The sequence below is a fragment of the Zingiber officinale genome, chromosome 4B (genome assembly GCF_018446385.1).
Source record: "Zingiber officinale cultivar Zhangliang chromosome 4B, Zo_v1.1, whole genome shotgun sequence".
Lineage (NCBI taxonomy): Eukaryota > Viridiplantae > Streptophyta > Magnoliopsida > Zingiberales > Zingiberaceae > Zingiber > Zingiber officinale.
Window position 1 is genome coordinate 66,635,840 of NC_055993.1, and position 18,465 is coordinate 66,654,304.

The 18,465-nt window shown below is 43.4% G+C and overlaps 1 protein-coding gene and 1 long non-coding RNA gene across 2 annotated transcripts; one reads left to right on the forward strand and one right to left on the reverse strand.

Annotated features, from left to right (window-relative positions):
• Positions 1-8,218: 8,218 nt before the first annotated feature.
• LOC121977586 lies at positions 8,219-9,173 on the reverse strand. Its single transcript, XR_006110948.1, has 3 exons — positions 9,110-9,173; positions 8,598-8,672; positions 8,219-8,380 (listed from the first exon to the last, which is right to left on the reverse strand). It is a non-coding gene; the product is annotated as an uncharacterized LOC121977586 (long non-coding RNA).
• A 6,600-nt stretch (positions 9,174-15,773) lies between these two features.
• Positions 15,774-18,196, forward strand: LOC121977587 (transcription factor bHLH96-like). The gene is made up of 3 exons (XM_042530075.1): positions 15,774-16,156; positions 16,393-16,869; positions 17,887-18,196. Exons 1-3 carry the CDS (start codon positions 15,815-15,817, stop codon positions 17,983-17,985), a joined length of 918 nt encoding a protein of 305 aa, XP_042386009.1. The 5' UTR covers positions 15,774-15,814; the 3' UTR covers positions 17,986-18,196.
• The last annotated feature ends 269 nt before the right edge of the window (positions 18,197-18,465 follow it).

The window sequence follows — 18,465 nt, forward strand, 5'->3', positions numbered from 1 at the left end:
GATTTAAAAATTATACTTTTATCTTTGAATTTTGAACCAAACTCAGATATTTTTTAAGATTAGCTGTTATTATTTTTTTACAGTAACTCTACACTATGATTGTTTACCCTTGTTTTTTTTATGAATGCCAAAGGGGGAGGGTTAGGCGGTTAAGTTAGATAAACCAAATTGAAAAGACTAAAACTAACTTTAAAATCGATGTACCTGTTTTTTGCGTTCTTTCACTAACTTAACCAGGTTGTCATTCCATCAAAAAGGGGGAGATTGTTGGTGCGGGTAGCACTAACGGTCTAACCTAGGTTTTGATGAATGACAAATAGGTTAAGTTAGTTTTGTTGTTGTCTGACACTTTGATCGAGTGTGCGAGAAAGTCCAGCGGTCGACGGGCTGACCGGATGTCCGGCACGAAGTCCAGGCTAGGTCGACGGTCGACCGGATAGTCAGGCGAAGTCCAAGCGAGTCGACGGCTGACCGGACGCTTGGCAGAAGTCCAGACGGGTCGACGGGTTGACCGGACGCTTTGGCGAGTAAGTGAGGTAAGTCACTGAGGAGAGTGATCATGAGGACGCGTTCCCGGGAAGGGAACATTAGGCGTTGATCCGGCTTAGATCCATTTCGGATATCTAAGTCGAGATCGTGACTAGATTCCGGTCTCGGAAAGACGGAATCTAAGTCATACTATTTGTGCTAATTCATACTATTATAAAATGTGCTAACAATCTATGTTGTAGGATATATATTGCCTCGGACTAACTTTGTTTTGCAGGAAAAGGGAGTTTTCTGGAACAAGATGGTCTGGGCGCCCGGAGGGGATCCGGGCGCCCGGAAGGCAAATTATATCTAGCCAAGTCGTCGCAACGTGGAGCATCTCGGTTTGAGCAGCTACGTCACATTCCAGGTGCCCAGAAGGAATCCAGGCGCCCGGAGCAACATATAAAAGAATCCCCAGGCAGGAGCTTCAGATAATCAATCATCAATCTGAGAACTCTTCTACTGCTAGTCCTGCTGCTCTGCTGCGACGCCAACAAAGCTCCGACAAAGTGCTCCTTCGGTGTTTAGTTAATTTCCTTGTCGGTATTACTTTGTTTAACTAGCATTCCGTGTATTCATTTTGTAATTATATTCGAATTGTTAGTGATTGCCCAACGAAAGTGGTCAAGGACCACGGGCCTTCGAGTAGGAGTCGTCACAGGCTCCGAACGAAGTAAAAACAACTGTATTCATTTACTTTTCCGCTGCGTATTTTTACTCGACTTTTCGAATCGATATTCACCCCCCCCTCTATCGAATCTAACGGTCCTACAGATAGTCCTCCCAACTACCTTCAAAATCCAATACACAAGACCTCAGCAAACCTCTAGAGTCTGAATGGTCCACTCCGACTATCCATCTGTCTGCGGATGGAAAGCTGTACTAAAACAGAGCTGAGTGCCCAAGGCCTGCTGTAGACTCTACCAGAAACGAGACATAAACCAGGGGTCTCTATCCGAAATGATAGTCAAAGGAACACCATGTAATCTGATGATCTCCCGACAATACAGATCTGACAATCGATCCAGGGAATCAGTCCTCCGGATCGCTAAGAAGTGCGCTGATTTGGTTAATCGATCAACGATAACCCAAATCGCATCATGCCTCGTCGTGTCCTCGGCAATCCTACCACAAAGTCCATAGTAATATGTTCTCATTTCCACTCAGGAATAGGAAGCTGCTTAAGTAATCTGGCAGGTCTCGAGTGCTCAGCCTTCACCTGTTGATAAATAAGATATCTAGCTACAAAAATCTGTGATGTCTTTCTTCATTCCAGACAGGTCGACGGGCTGACCGGATGTCTGACACGAAGTCCAGCTAGGTCGACGGGCTGACCGGATAGCTGGCGAGAAGTCCAAGCGGGTCGACGGGCTGACCGGACACTTGACGAGAAGTCCAGCTAGGTCGACGGGCTGACCGGATAGCTGGCGAGAAGTCCAAGCGGGTCGACGGGCTGACCGGACGCTTGGCGAGAAGTCCAGACGGGTCGACGGGCTGACCGGACGTCTGGCAGGTAAGTGAGGTAAGTCACTGGAGGGGAGTGACTGCGAGGACGCGTTCCCGGGAAGGGAACATTAGGCGTTGATCCGGCTTAGATCCATTTCGGATATCTAAGTCGAGATCGTGACTAGATTCCGGTCTCGGAAAGACGGAATCTAAGTCATACTATTTGTGCTAATTCATACTATTATAAAATGTGCTAACAATCTATGTTGTAGGATATATATTGCCTCGGATTAACTTTGTTTTACAGGAAAAGGGAGTTTTCTGGAACAAGGTGGTTTGGGCGCCCGGAGGGGATCCGGGCGCCCGGAAGGCAAATTATATCTAGCCAAGTCGTCGCAACGTGGAGCATCTCGGTTTGAGCAGCTACGTCACATTCCAGGTGCCCGGAAGGAATCCAGGCGCTCGGAGCAACATATAAAAGAATCCCCAGGCAAGAGCTTCAGATAATCAATCATCAATCTGAGAACTCTTCTACTGCTAGTCCTGCTGCTCTGCTGCGACGCCAACAAAGCTCCGACAAAGTGCTCCTTCGGTTTTTAGTTAATTTCCTTGTCGGTATTACTTTGTTTAACTAGCATTCCCTGTATTCATTTTGTAATTATATTCGAATTGTTAGTGATTGCCCAACGAAAGTGGTCAAGGACCACGGGCCTTCGAGTAGGAGTCGTCACAGGCTCCGAACGAAGTAAAAACAACTGTGTTCATTTACTTTTCCGCTGCGTATTTTTAGTCGACTTTTCGAATCGATATTCACCCCCCCCCTCTATCGAATCTAACGGTCCTACAGATAATCCTCCCAACTACCTTCAAAATTCAATACACAAGACCTCAGCAAACCTCTAGAGTCTGAATGGTCCGCTCCGACTATCCATCTGTCTGCGGATGGAAAGCTGTACTGAAACAGAGCTGAGTGCCCAAGGCCTGCTGTAGACTCTACCAGAAACGAGACATAAACCAGGGGTCTCTATCCGAAATGATAGTCAAAGGAACACCATGTAATCTGATGATCTCCCGACAATACAGATCTGACAATCGATCCAGGGAATCAGTCCTCCGGATCGCTAAGAAGTGCGCTGATTTGGTTAATCGATCAACGATAACCCAAATCGCATCATGCCTCGTCGTGTCCTCGGCAATCCTACCACAAAGTCCATAGTAATATGTTCTCATTTCCACTCAGGAATAGGAAGCTGCTTAAGTAATCTGGCAGGTCTCGAGTCCTCAGCCTTCACCTGCTGATAAATAAGATATCAGCTACAAAAATCTGTGATGTCTTTCTTCATTCCGTTCCACCAATAGGAACGCATCAAATCTCGATGCATGTGGGTCCCGCCTGGGTGGACCACAATTCGAAAGCGATGAGCCTCCTGAAGTAGCTCCTGTAAGACCGGATGAGACTGAGGTACGTATAATCTGCCTCAGAAGTATATAATACCCTCCTCGTCTCGTGTGAACTCGGTTTGCTGCCCGAAAGATATCTGGCTGCTTATAAATTGCAAATGCTGATCACCAGTCTGGCCTCTCGGATCCTCGTCCTAATCGACGACTGAGCAACCATGGAAACCAGAATACCCTGCTCTGTCTATCCCTGCTCCTCAAGGTCTAACCCGGAGAAACCCTGAACCAAGTCTGTAACTGAAACTCGGTGGCAAGCCAAAGTCCCTCTGGACTTCCTGCTGAGTGCATCGGCAACCACATTAGCTTTCCCCGAATAATAGCTAATAGTACAAATCGTAATCTTTCAGGAATTCCATCCATCTCCTCAATCGGAGATTAAGTTTCTTTCTAAGTGAACAGATATTTGAGACTCTTATGGTCAGTAAAAATCTCAAATGTAATACCGAACAAACGCTGCTGCCAAATCTTTAAGGCAAAATAATGGCGGCCAGCTCCATATCATGTACTGGGTAGTTCTCCTCATGCTCCTTCAACTGCCGAGAAGTAGGAGACTACCCTGCCGTGCTGCATCAAAACAGCGCCCAAACCTTGTAGAGATGCATCGGTATAGAGCACGAATCCGTCCTCTTCAGAAGGTAAAACCAAAATCAGAGCATACACTAGTCTCCGCTTCAGCTCCTGGAAGCTGGTCTCGCAATCCTCAGTCCAAGTGAACTTCACGCCTTTCTTGGTCAGGCATGTAAGTGGCATAGCAACACGTGGAAAACCCCCAATGAGCCTCCGGTAATAACTAGCTCGTCAAAGGGAGTTGCGAGTCTCATGTATAGGCTATGACAACTCCCAACTGGTAACCACCTCTATCTCCTGTAGATCCACGGTATACCCCCTACTGGTGACCGTGTGTCTCATACATCTCATAGAAGACAACCAAAATACGCACTACTGATCTTCATATATAGATGTTCTCATCGAAACATCTCCAGAACTATGCAAAGATGGTGTACGTGAATCACCTCGGATTCGAAATAGATCACAACATCGTCAATAAGACAATGAAACCCAATCCAAACATCCTAGGGATACCCAAATCATCTAGTCCATGATAACATCTAGGGCACCGCAAGCCCTAATGGTAAAAACCAAGACACATAATGTCTATATCACAAACATTCCTAACCATAAGATCTCTGACAATAAATCTGAAATATAATTACCAACAATACTAATTACTAAAGAATAGATCCACCAGTGTGAGAGCAACGCTCCATCACAGAAAACACCACATATGTGGGAGCAACGCTCTACCACAAACAATCCATAATATGTGGGAGCAACGCTCCACTACATCAATCCAAAATAGGTAAGAGCAACGCTCTACCATAAACCAACAATAATATGTGGGAGCTACGCTCCACCACAAACGATCCATAAGTGCCCAAGGCACCTAACTATCTAGCTAGAGACTGCACGAGATCACTCAACCACATATCACTATGGGCAGCCAAAGGTATAATAACCTAGTAATCAAAATCAAATTCATCGTCAACTCTATCAACATCCTAGTGGGTCACCCACCAATGGGAGAATTAGTTGACTGGGTAATACAACCAATAACATAATGTAGACACTCAACATTCTACATTCAACATAGGTAGAATCATCATGATGCTACCAATCATACACCGGGCACACGTGCACACACAACATAGGTATGATCAACATAATCCTCCAATTATTATACACCAAACACATACACGACTCAGGTATATTCAGTATGATACCTCCAACAATACATATCGAACCCGTGTGCATATATCAACATAGGTATAATTAACAATACACCTTAAACAACACTCACATGACATATATACACCTATGCCAAGAGTATAATTAACGTAATACTTCCAACAAATCATAATCGACATGAGTGTACACACAGAACAAATATAATGAACAAAATACCTCAAATATTACACCGAACACATCTACACATATCACAACTCATATTAAGTCGATAAGATACCTCCAATAAAACACTCAAACACATGTGTACATTTCACAATATAGATTTAATCGACAAAATACCTCCAATAAACTAATCAGACCACTCGAGTATAATATACTAGAAACCCACAATAATCATCATCTGGACAAATATACACTCACTACATGAAATTTTGACTGTCTATCATAGAACTCCTACAACACATAATAATCAAATGTATAAACTACACAGATATGTATAATCAGCATATTTAATCCAATCTACCACACAAACCCTATGCTACCTACTCTCATGGTTTAAGGGTAAATCTAAATAAAATCAAACATAAAGATCATACAGGAAAACGCAATCATAGATAATCCAACTAGGTACATATAGTCTAAAACTAAAGTACCCATGGAATAGGATATATCAATCCTCTATAGACTGACCAAGCCGACAATAGTATACGGCTAATTCAGTCTTTCCCCGACAGTACAAAACATGTACTCAAATGTGCTCTAAATATCTAACTAAGCACAAATAACCCAAAGATCAGCATCTCCATAAAATAGAGTATGATGGTCCTCTACTGATCGGACCAATAAAAACTAAATCAGTTATCTACCAACTGATCAAGATTACATTAATCCCCTTCAAACAACTATGGTAAATCAAACTTCTACTGACCGATCTCACAAGAGTAGATCAATTATCTACTAATGAAATTAACTAAGATAAAATGGTATACTACTGGCTAAGTCAACATGAATATGTAGATACTATTCACTACACAGCTAACAATAACAGAGGCTGGTATGTGCCTCGATCTTCTAACCATCTAATCATAACAGAAGCTAAAACTACTGGGGGTATGATATGAAAAATCACCAGAACCTATAATCCTTAATCTCTATTAAGGTCAATCAAGATCAGTGGCTAACCCATCACATATAATATATGCTACAACAACCAGACAGGTACTAATAAAGAATACTAATACATGTCATAAACTATAATAGTCAACAGTGCATATACTAACCAAAAGGTAGGATAACACATACCAACATACCTCCTATAGCTTGGAGATGTTCTTCTACTGCCAGGTCCCAAAACTCGAAAAGTCACATCAAGAAGACTAAAACACGAAATCCAAAACACGGAATATTAAAACCCATAAACCGTGCTCTGATACCAAATAAATTGGTATAAGATAAATCTCGAAAATCCAACACACATAGCAAGTATCGTATACCTGCTCTGATACCACTAAATTGTCACACCCCGGAAGAGTCCCTGTCCGAAGAAATTTCGACAGCACCTCCCTTATACGGCGGACAATCTGAAACTTTCTACATCCACAATATACTTCAGCCACAGGCGGTTGGAATATACACATAACCACGCAATTTATATGCAGCCTACTCGGCTGATACAATAAAAACACAACCAAAATACAGCAGAAAATGATAGAAAACCAAATATACAAGACTGCTAGCCGGCTAGGCTTACACCACTTAACAACACAATACTCCGGAAACAAAACCGGAACACAAAGACAAATACACACATACCATATACCACGATAAACATAAATAAAATGCGAAGACTGGTCTTCTAATATAACGTGGGGACCGGCAGTCAGGATACTCCAAGTGACTCCATAAACAATCTGGTACCTGAAAAAGATAGTGTCCACGGGGGTTAGTTCAACAACTCAGCGAATACCAATAGACATGCCTAGTAAGATATATCTAACAGCAATAAACATGGAATACAACTTCCTAATCATATATAGGAAAAATGCAAGACTGAAAGGCAACTGAGGAAGCTGTACTCACCAGGAACTCCTATCCAGAACAAAAGGATCGTCAAACCAGATACACAATATGCCTCCTGTATGCATGTCAAACAAATGCATCCACCAAAATACAGCATATAAGTGCTGCAAACACAAGCAAATAAATGCAATACATGCATATGGTGCTAATGACATCGTCACCCCTGACGCCAGTCAGTCATCTCACACACAATGGTGAGACTGAGTGGGTAGGGTTGTGACAACCGTGCACTCTGACGTCACTGCTCCTGATGAGTGACCGAGTGGACGGGATGCTGTCGGAGTGCACACATACTCCTACCCCAAATCATAAATGGAGGAGCGCAATGCTCTCATCTCCCGGTACACCATGACGGAGAGGGATCCCTGACGTGCTACCACGCTGCGTCACACAACCCATGAGCGGACCAACGGAGCACCGAACAGAGCAAAACTGACGTGCTACCACGCTGCGTCACGCTACCCATGAGCGGACCAACGGAGCACCGAACAGTGATGAAACTGACGATATGCTATACAATAATGGAGCAGCCTATCACGCAGCATGCAATCATGCGAATGGTGCATGAAACTAAGCATGACAATATCCTGAACCAAATCCACATATATATATATATATATATAAATGTGTACCCTAGTACAAGTAAGTCAAATCCACAGATCTAGGGTATACAGGTCCTCTATAGTATAACAACCTAGGTCCTGAACATATCCACCTCCATAAAATATGTACCAATAATGTACATGGATCAAAGCAAAAGGTCTAGATACACAGATCAGGTATGATATAAAAATATAGATACACATGTCAGATAATAAAAATCCAGAGTCTAGTCCTAAACTCAGTAAATCATGGTATGCCACTTACTCTAGGAACTAAAGTACTCATAGTAAGAATCATGAAGTATAAACATGGATACATAACAAGCGACCAAACAGAACATGCTATGGGTATCAAACTGAGACATACCAAAAACAACATGATCATTGCTTGTAGCTATAAAATACTATGCATATCCAAATGACAATATCATAAAAGATAAGTCAAGAGGTACCCGCCTCAAATAGCAGGTCCAATCCAGTCAAGTCCAACGTCGAATTGCTCGTCTCAAATCAGAGTCCTGTGTCACCAATACAAATATATTTTATTTAGCCAACTCAAATGTATAGCTAAATAAAATCCTTAAGGCTAAATTAGGGTAAAACCCTGATCAATCTAACCATCTAGCAATCCAATTTATCTCCAATTCGATACATAAACCTAATTCATCAACATCACTTATCAAAATTACTACACATGAACCTAACTACAAAATATATCAAATTCCTACAACATACCTCAAACTCACAGCCATAAACAAGGTGGCTGCTGGAAATCCACCTCATTGCCCTAAAGCTTCTGTCGACAACTACCTAGGGAACAACAAAACATCCATTCAGGTGTTCAATGCCATATTCTTTAAGAATCCAGTATGAACAATTTCAACATCAAAACCAAGAATTATCTACAAACTAATTCCCTAACAACAGGAGACACTTAGTTAGCATCCAACAATACACCAAATCCATTAAAACTATTCCCAATTCGATAGTAACCAGTGGAACAAAATTTAAGACTAATTCGCTTAAATCCAAAATCAATCAAAGAAATCTAAACCTAGAAGAGATCCATATACAAAACAGGAATAAATCTCAATCTCGGAAACTCAATTCGGCAGGGCATCTCTAACCATCCTGCACTCAACCTTGAAACCGTGCAACGAATCCGACAACCCTTCATAAGCCAAAATCGAAAAAAAAAAAGAAAAATCCCCAAAGACAACAAGTATGTCAAGAACACCCAAACTTACCTTCAATCGAGACTTCTATCACAGCAAGAAAAGGAAAATCAAAGATCCTTGGAACCCTAGTCGCCTCTTCACGTCGGCGATCGGGAGAAAGGGCGGCGGTGTCGCGAGCCCAGGGAGGGGCATCAGCACAAATAAGAGGGGAATCGGCACTGGTGGCTCGGCGGCTGTGGCTTGTCGGAAATGAGGACCAGCACTGGCTTGGTCGGCCGACGGCGCGCAGAGGAGGGCGAAGGTGTGCGGCGCGATGAGAGGAGAGGGATCTGGCGGTTCTTGCTCAAACGCTGGCGAGGAGGAAGAGAGGGGAAGAAGAAGCTTGGCCGGCGTTCGATCGGAGAGGAAGAGGTACCGCCGACGCTAGGAGGTTAGGGCACGGGTGAATTCGGCGGAGGAGAAGAAGAATGGCACGCGAGGAAATAAAAAAAAATGAGGGAGAAAAGAAATAAGAAACGAAAAGTAAATAAATAAAAATCAACTTTTCCTCACTTAAATTGGTAGCCTAAACAGGCTTTCCCGGGCCCCGTTTTTATCCCCGTAAACTCGTCCATACGAGCTTCGAAAAATTCCCAGAAAATTTCTAAAAATTTCGAAAAATTCCCTTATCATTATTCACCATTTTTTTCGGCATTTTACAACCGGGAACATAAAGAACTCAATTAGATATGACTTGACTAGAATAGAGATTGAAACTTGAAAAACTTGGGTCATTAATTGCACTGTGCATAAGGACTTATGCTTAGGTCATACTTATATTACTCCATAATTATGCTCACAAATGGAACTAGTTAACAAAGTTAGGTAAGTGCACTAGGGATTATCATGAATTATAGGAGCACATGAATCTAGATTGTGGCATTTTACTTGACGACAAGTAAAGGTTCAAGTTTGGGGGTGTGATGTGCGTAGATTATATATACTTTTATACATATTTTGACACACATTCACGTACTTTATTTACGTTTGTTCTATGTATTTGTACACCTCTTATCATATCTTCAGTATAATTACTCTTTTTTGTCAAAAATCTCCTCTTTGTGTATTTTTCTATTAACATGAGGTGCTTTTGGAGCAAAAATGGTGCTTGTAGATGATTCAAAAAACAAACAAAGATAAAGGGGCTTGGTTGTGTGGAATCCACACGACCGTGCTACTTACCAAAGGTGGAGAAGACCCTAGCAATGTGATTCTATATGGTCATGCAATGAAGCAGAGAAGAAGATAGTCCTGGTCATGTGGATCCACACGGCCGTGTGGGTTTCCAGAGAAGGAGCAGACTCTGGTCATGTGGATTCCACACGGTCGTGTGGATTTTTCAGAGGTAGAGTTGTACATGGCCGTATGAATCCACACGACCATGCCACTTTACTAGAGGCCAAGCAGAGGGTGACTATGTGGATGCCACATGGCCATGGCACGGGCCGTACCAGGCCTGTGCCCAGCACTATTTAAGGGGGTTTCTTCTCCTTTCTAAGGGAGGAAGGTTTTTCCCTTTGAGAGATCCATCTTGATTCTGATCTACACTCTCTGCACTCTTCATTTGATGATCTAAAGCTATTTTCATCATCTCATCGATTCTAGAAGCAAAGGATTGGATCCGAAGATTACTCAACGCATGGGATAAGCTTCTTCTCCCTTCTTCTTCTAGTTTAGGTCTTGATGCTTTTAATTCCAATGTCTTTGGAATTTTTTTCCTCCATGTCATGGAGTAGACATATTATTTTAGGATTAAGGGAGTAATTGTGATATGGATTGATGTAAGAACTCATGGATTTACTACAATCCAATCTATAGGATATTTCTATGCCTTGTATCTATTTGATTTTATGTGTATGCATTGTGATTTAACTTAACTCTCATGTTTGATTGAATGTTTGTGTAGAACTGTTAATCTCGAAGAGGGAATGCCCTAGATCTTATGAGCAAGGGGCCATAGTGACAAGGGTATTCTGGTTCTAGACATCTAGAGCATTACCTTGAAAGGAAAAGCAATTCTCCACAAGGAAGTAGAGAATTGGACGTAATTATTATTTTTATCTCTATGATTATTGAGTGTTAATATGTTCTTATGATTTATAACCAAGGGGCCCTAGTAACAAGGGTATATCGTTGCAAGACTTCATAGGAATTACTTTCATTTAATAGCATAAGATGTGGATCAAGATAGCATTCCGGCATGACCTCTGCAGGAAGAGCGGTAATGAATCTAGCTTCCTATATGTGAATAGGAATAGAGGATAGACAATAGGTAATCCATAATACATTGATTAACATCATATTGAAACCGAACCCCTAGAACATCTCCCAAACCATGTTCCTCAATACTCTTTCTCTCTCTTTCTCTTTCTTAATCTTACTTCTCTTTGCTTAACATGCAACTCTCAATCGTCGATCATTTAGCTAATTCACCGTGACGCCACCCGTGCACTTGTGGGCACACATCAAAAAAGTGAATGGAGGTATTTTTCAAAATAGACTTTAAAATTTTGTTAATAATTAAATACAATTTTGTAGTACTCAAAGACCAACACGAAGTAGAGAAGGAGGAGTATTTATGGATCAAAAAGGAACAAGTTGATTTCGTGACAAATGACAAAGTAGAGTTCCATCTATTGAGTGTTCTTCCGTCCCAAGACCCGTGGAGTTAGGGATCAAAAACTAGTTCCTAATCGAGGAGTTGTGCCAACCAGCTGAGGGTTTGTCTCGGTCCCTTAACTCCCGAATACCCATGGAGTCAGGGAAAAATATAATGGAAAACTTGTTGGATCGAGACCGCGCTAGAGGGGGGGGGGGGGTGAATAGCGCTCGTGGCTATTTCATTCGATTCGTAAAACTATCGGAGTAAAATACGCAGCGGAAAATGTAAATAAACACAAACACAGAGACACGGTCGTTTACTTCGTTCGGAGCCTAAGGCGACTCCTACTCGAAGGCCCGCGATCCTTAATTGCTTCCGGTGGGCAACAACTATAAGCTTGATAAAAGATTACAAGTTGAAGTACAATAAACGACATTAAATAATTATACCAACGACAAAGAAATGAAGATTCGGAGCTCCTGGTCGTCGGGCACAAGTAGCAGCACTTCGGAACGTCGTTTGGAGCAGCACGTAGCACTTGAATCACTTAAGACTTGATGTTATGAAGTGCTGGTCGAAACCCCCTTATAAAGGGTGTTCAAGGCGCCTTGAAGGCTGTTCAAGGCGCCTCCATGCTGCCGATTCTTCCGCACGGATCAAACTTGATCTGGTCGAACTTCATCTGCTTAAGGCGCCTCAAACCCTGCTCAAGGTGCCTTCCAAGGCGCCTTAAACCCCCTTCAAGGCGCCTCCATTGAAGCTTCGCAGCCAGGTCAGCTTTTGCACCCGAGGCGCCTCCAAGCTCCATGGAGGCGCCTCGGACACTGTTCATCCGAGGTTAACCTTTGCACTTCGGTCCCAGCAAGATACATTAATCCCAAATATACCCTGCAGCACAAAGTTAGCACATAAAGCATAATAGAAGTGATAATGATAGTCTCCGGACTATCCGAGTCTGACTTCGGGTTTCCAACCGGAAACCCTAGGTCGACCCGACGCCTACTGTTCCCTCTACGGGGAACGCGTCCTCACCTACTCCCCTCAGGAGAGATTACCTGATGCCAGTCCGGTCCTCCAGACCGACTGGACTTTCTGCCTAGGGTTACCACCCCCTAGAACCTAGGGTTACCGCCCCTTAGGGTTTTTCTCCACCTAGGGTTACCACCCCCTAGGACCTAAGGTTGCCGCCCCTTAGGGTTTTCCTCCACCTAGGGTTACCGCCCCCTAGGACCTAAGGTTGCCGCCCCTTAGGATTTTCCTTCACCTAGGGTTACCACCCCCTAGGACCTAAGGTTACCCCTCCCTTAGGATTTTCCCTTGCCTAACCGCAGTTAGGACTTTCCTGAAACCTTATTTAACCACGTTAGATAACAAGGAGTCTTAACTTTGAATCCCTTTGCCATTATCAAAACTGAGGTTCGATCGTCGGATTCTTACTGCACCAACAAAACTAACTTGTTGGCCAGCTGAAGCTTCAACTCAATCTCTCGACTCTCGAATACCCGTGGAGTGAGGGTAGAACATAATATGTTCGTTAGGATCCTCCGGAACTGTGATAATGGCAGAGAACCTCTCAACGTCATCCATCTTCACGTTCTAGAATAGGTAGAGAAGATTCTCACAAACGACACCAAATTGATCCTGTCCGGAATCTAAGTCAAATGGACCACCGGGTGAGGTGGATGAAATGTTGACCGAATCGCGATGTCTTGAAGGGGGGGGGGGGTATGTTGAGATGACTTCTCTGTTGACCAACTCGTTAGAAGTCCTCTAATCAACGCTACCCGCAGCCAATGACTGGGTCACCCCGGTCCCTGGTATCCCGATACTCGAGGCAGATCCAACGAGTATATAAGTAACAGACTAAGACGTATAATAATGAAATGAATATAGAGTGAGTACGGAGAACGCACCCTGGCCCAGGGGGTGCCCTCAGGTGGATCGGTAAGCTGGTCGGGATGCTGCTCGAGTTATCGTGACCCAGAAGAGCAGATAACTATGAACAGGATGAAGAGCTGGATATGACGACATAGAGCCGGACATGGCTGGATCCAATAGGCGACATGCAAGTCGGGAGATAATAGCTGCACGTAGGCCAGGATATAGCATTGACACGTAGGCCGAGATATAATATCGGCACGTAGGCCGGGATATGATATCGATACGCAGGCCAGAATATGACATCGACACGCAGGCCTGGATATGACATCGACACGCAAAATGGGATATGATAACAATACACATGTCAAATAGGAGTAATGACATGAGGTCTAAACACGACAAATCAGATCAAAGCGCCATGGCAGTGAGGGCTTGGAGGCCTGATCAACGATCAGGGCTTGAAGCACTACGGGAGTGCACAATAATGGAAACTAAAAGGCCCGACCAACACCGAAGGCGTATGACTTTGGCAAATATGCACCGGCAGCGAAGGTTCTACACCAGATTGTTGGTGTTGGTTGCTAGCAAGGCCAGCTCAGCGTTGAAAGTGTCGGCTGGTTGGAGCAAGGGTGCTGGCTGAAAGACAAAGGGGCGACCGGTTGAGGTAGTAACCACCGAAGGCAGCGGAGGCTGCTAGAGGAGTAACCGCCGGAGGCGGTGGAGGCCGTTATAGGAGAGGGAGAGAGAAGAGGAAAAAAGAGGTGGTAGCAGCTGGAGACGGCCACAGGGTCATCATACGCGAGAAGCAGCTGCCCGGAGCAGGCGATCGTTGGAAGCGACGGGGGCGAGGCAGAGGGAGGCGGCTACTCGCGATGGTGTCGGCGTGGAGAAGGGGAGATGGCTGTGCGTGCTTGGCATTGGTGGCGGCGCGAGTCCAGCGACGTTGGCCGGGGAGAAGGGAGAAGGCTGCTTAGAGGTTGCCACCTCCTTGGTTGTGGTAGTGTGGAGAAGAGAGAAGGTGGCGGTGAAGAAGGCTTCTGCCGACGAGAGGAGAGGGAAAGCAGAGGAGGGGGTGGTGGTTCGCCGGCGACGAGGGGGAAGGCGACGCCGGCGGCGGTGTCGTCTGTCCTGGGTCGCTGTCGTGTGGAGAAAGGGAGAGATGGTGACGGCGAATAAGGAAACGTAGCCCCTTTTTCCTTCGCGTGAATAGTGTCCTAAAAAGAGATGCTACAGTGAAATGACTAAAATACCCCTCCCCTCTATGCATACTACATCATAGAACAACTATTAGAATTAATCTATGGTCGTCTGGAGAGCAAAATAAAATGAGAGACAAAGGGACCTTGAGTGAACAACTGAAATGCTATTATTCTCAAACATTTTGTAGCTCTATATTTTTTAATAGCTTTTCATGTATATTGCTTAAGGTCTATACAAATTTTACATGAAGTTCCTTTAGCTTTGAAATAATTCAAAATGGAGAAAGTGGAGTGAGATTTTAAAGGATCACTTATAAAATATGCAAGTAAAAAATAAAGGTTCTAAACCATATAAATTATTTTTATTAATGCATTGATTTTCTTCTTACCATTTTTATTTATTTGTTACACCTATAAGTGGATACCTATTGTTTGTCTATTTGGAATTGTCTACTCTCTTATAATATTGATCTTTATTTTAATCAAATCTCCTTTTCAATTGATTATTAATCTCCAATTTGAAATCACTTTTGACATTTTTATATAATTGCAAAATGCTATAGACATCTATACAAGCAAAAAAAAAAAAAAAAAATTTCCATCCAATTCACGTAGGAAGCCGAAAGTCACATACAGCCCTTTTTATTCTATTATTTTAATAATTTATAGACACCAAAAGACACTCTAATAATCTCGGAAAATTTCAACAATAATCTCTCTTGTTTTTTCCACCAAAAATATCATATTCCCATATTACTCTTGATTATTGAGGCATTTGTTGTTTGCAAATCATTTTGTGGTCATAATTTCAGCTACAGGTTTATAATGCTCTAAATTTTTATGAAATTAATATTATTGTCAAAATATAAAATTTGAATTATTAATATATTGACTTTTATTATATGTCTATACAAGATTACTCAAATAAGAAAAAAATTAACTTTTTTTACTTTAATTTGGGACGTGGAAGAAAATGTAAAGTATACCTAATTTTAAATAGCTCGTTGCTCTCCTTCAAATGTTGTTGAGCTCGGAGAAGAAGAATCCACTGCCATGACGATGCCGGCCTTGGCTACCTCCGCCGACCTTGCCGTCTTCCTTGTTCACGACGCAAGCCATGGCTCCCCCTATTCCGCCGCGCCATCGTCTCCCTCTGCCTTCCCCTTCGAGAGCCTTCGCGTCTGTCCTTCCTCCCTGCCTCTCGCATTGGAGCCGCCGAGGCGTGCTGGTGGAGCTGGGAAACGCAGCTGGCGGCGCACTAGGGTGTGCAAGAGCAAAGAGGAGGCAGAGAACCAGCGGATGACGCACATCGCCGTCGAACGCAACCGTCGCCGCCAGATTAACGAGCATCTTGCGGTGCTGCGCGCCATGATGCCAGAGTCCTACGTCCAAAGGGTAGGGTTTCCTCTTTTTTTGTTTTTTTTTTTCTTGCAATCTGGTCGGTCTCATATCCACCTTCGTTTTTTGTTTTGTTTGTTTTTCAATTTGCGCTCTGTATGGACGATTCCGAAGTCGCCATTTGCCCAAATTCGACATTTTTTTGCTTCCTTCTGCAATCGATGGATGTGGAATACAGACTGCGATTGTGAGAATGCCTAACGTCGTGAGTTCTAATTTGATGCGTTTCTCAGGGTGACCAAGCTTCGATTGTTGGAGGAGCCATTGATTTCATCAAGGAGCTTGAGCAGTTTCTCCAATCCCTTGAAGCGCAGAAGAGAGCACTTCGGCGACATCCTACATCCAAGTCTGCAAGAGCACAAAGCTATACTAACACCGCCATCGGAAACAGCCGCGGCGGCGGCAGTAGTAGCTGTACTGGCGACGGTCTGGTCGCGAATTCGCCTCCCTTTGCTCACTTCTTCTCGTTTCCGCAGTACTCCTGGCTTCACGCCGTGCATGATCAGGAGACTCGGCTTTCACTGCCCGGGTTGGCCGACATTGAGGTCATCTTGGTAGAGACGCACGCGAGCGTCCGAGTGCTCTCGGCGCAACGGCCCGGCCAGCTATTCAAGATGGTGGCTGGGATTCAAAACCTCGGGCTTAGCGTACTCCATCTCAGTGTCACCACCACCCTCGACTCAATGGTCCTCTACTCCCTTAGCATCAAGGTGCGTACCTTCAAGCGTTTAAGGTTTAACACAACAATTACCTCTGATTTTGATTAGAAGCAAAAGGTTGCAAACTTTCAAGTGCTTTTATTTACTGTGCCATTTGCTTAAAAGCACTTGAAAGTTTCTATGTTCTCGGGATCGGAAGATTACTATGTGTGAGCTGAGCTGAGACTCCTTAGGAGAGGAAGGATTTTCCCGCCCCTTAATTTTGAGTGAACCCAACAATGCTGAGAACTCGATAGCTTTAAGTGGTTTTGTAGATAATTGGAGCTCCCTCTTTAGATATATAACCATGGTATAAATTGATCGTTGCCTTAATCATGGTCCTGGGACACTGCAATAAACACTGCCTTGATCATGTTCTTGGTGGTCCAGAAATCTCATGGACGCAGACGGCAGATCTAGTAATACAATTTACTTTTTCTGTTCTCGTAATTCTTCTTTGCTCCAACCACCAGGTCCAAGCTTCAAACATTGTACCATGACTGGAAAGTGAGAAAAGCTGCTTGCTTGTAATTTAGTACTTTTTCCCAGTGTCCTCTTTCCAATGCTTCCCTGTGTTCTGTATCAATTGTCAGATGAGACTTTCTTCTGCATTCAATACTATTCTTGAATCCCAATCATGGTCCCTCATGGATACGACACACTTGGAATCCTGAAGGCGAGTCACATCTTTAGACATCCATTATTACTCCTCCCTTTCCACCATATGACCTTTCAAAAATATTTTAGGGGAAGAAGAAATTCAAAAAAAAAAAAGATAAATGATCTGAATCTAAGAATTGGACCTCAATGGGACCTAACGGTGGCATATCACAGGAGTATAATCACTTCAGTGATGCAATATTAAACTTATGTTCTCAGTGACTAAAGGCAACCTCACAAGTGTCTTTGTTTAGTAGATGGCCATTTGGATTGATTTCTAAAAGATGTGCAACATCATTTTGATTCCCTGTAATTGCGGATTCCTTTCCTATTCCAGTTATTTCAAAGGGCACATCGGTTGATTTGCAGGTGGAGGAAGGGTGTAGTCTGACCACAGTCGATGACATTGCTGCTGCCATCCACCGTATGCTTTGCCTGATTGAAGCTGAGGTGACTGGTCTGTCCTAGCTCACTAGGCTTCCCAAGTTAATGGGTTCTCAAAACCTGCACAAGAATGGGCTAGCTGTTGCCCATTTTCTTCCACGTACAGTTGGTGCAGCATGACATAGTGCCCCTTCTCCTCTTTTCTTGTTTGTTAACTCTATTATGCCCCTTCTTTTTCATGTTAGGCTTTGCTTGATCAATCCCAATTTTGTCCATAATGTTATCTTATTTTCAACTGGTAAACAATGGTGCATTAGATAGTAGCAGAGGCATGGGCAAGAGAGGTAGCTTTCCTATGGAAATCCAGATGTTGAAGGGAAAAACACTTCTTACAATAGAAAGCACCCACTTCAATGGAGAGTAGCTACATGCCAAGTTCTAATTAATTGACTCCACAGTTTGAAACTTGAACAACAAGACGCACAAGGCAATGTTCTGATAAAGCATAATACAACTAAATTTTCCATTTTTATGAGTAAATGCTAATGGAGGTTCCATAGAGTC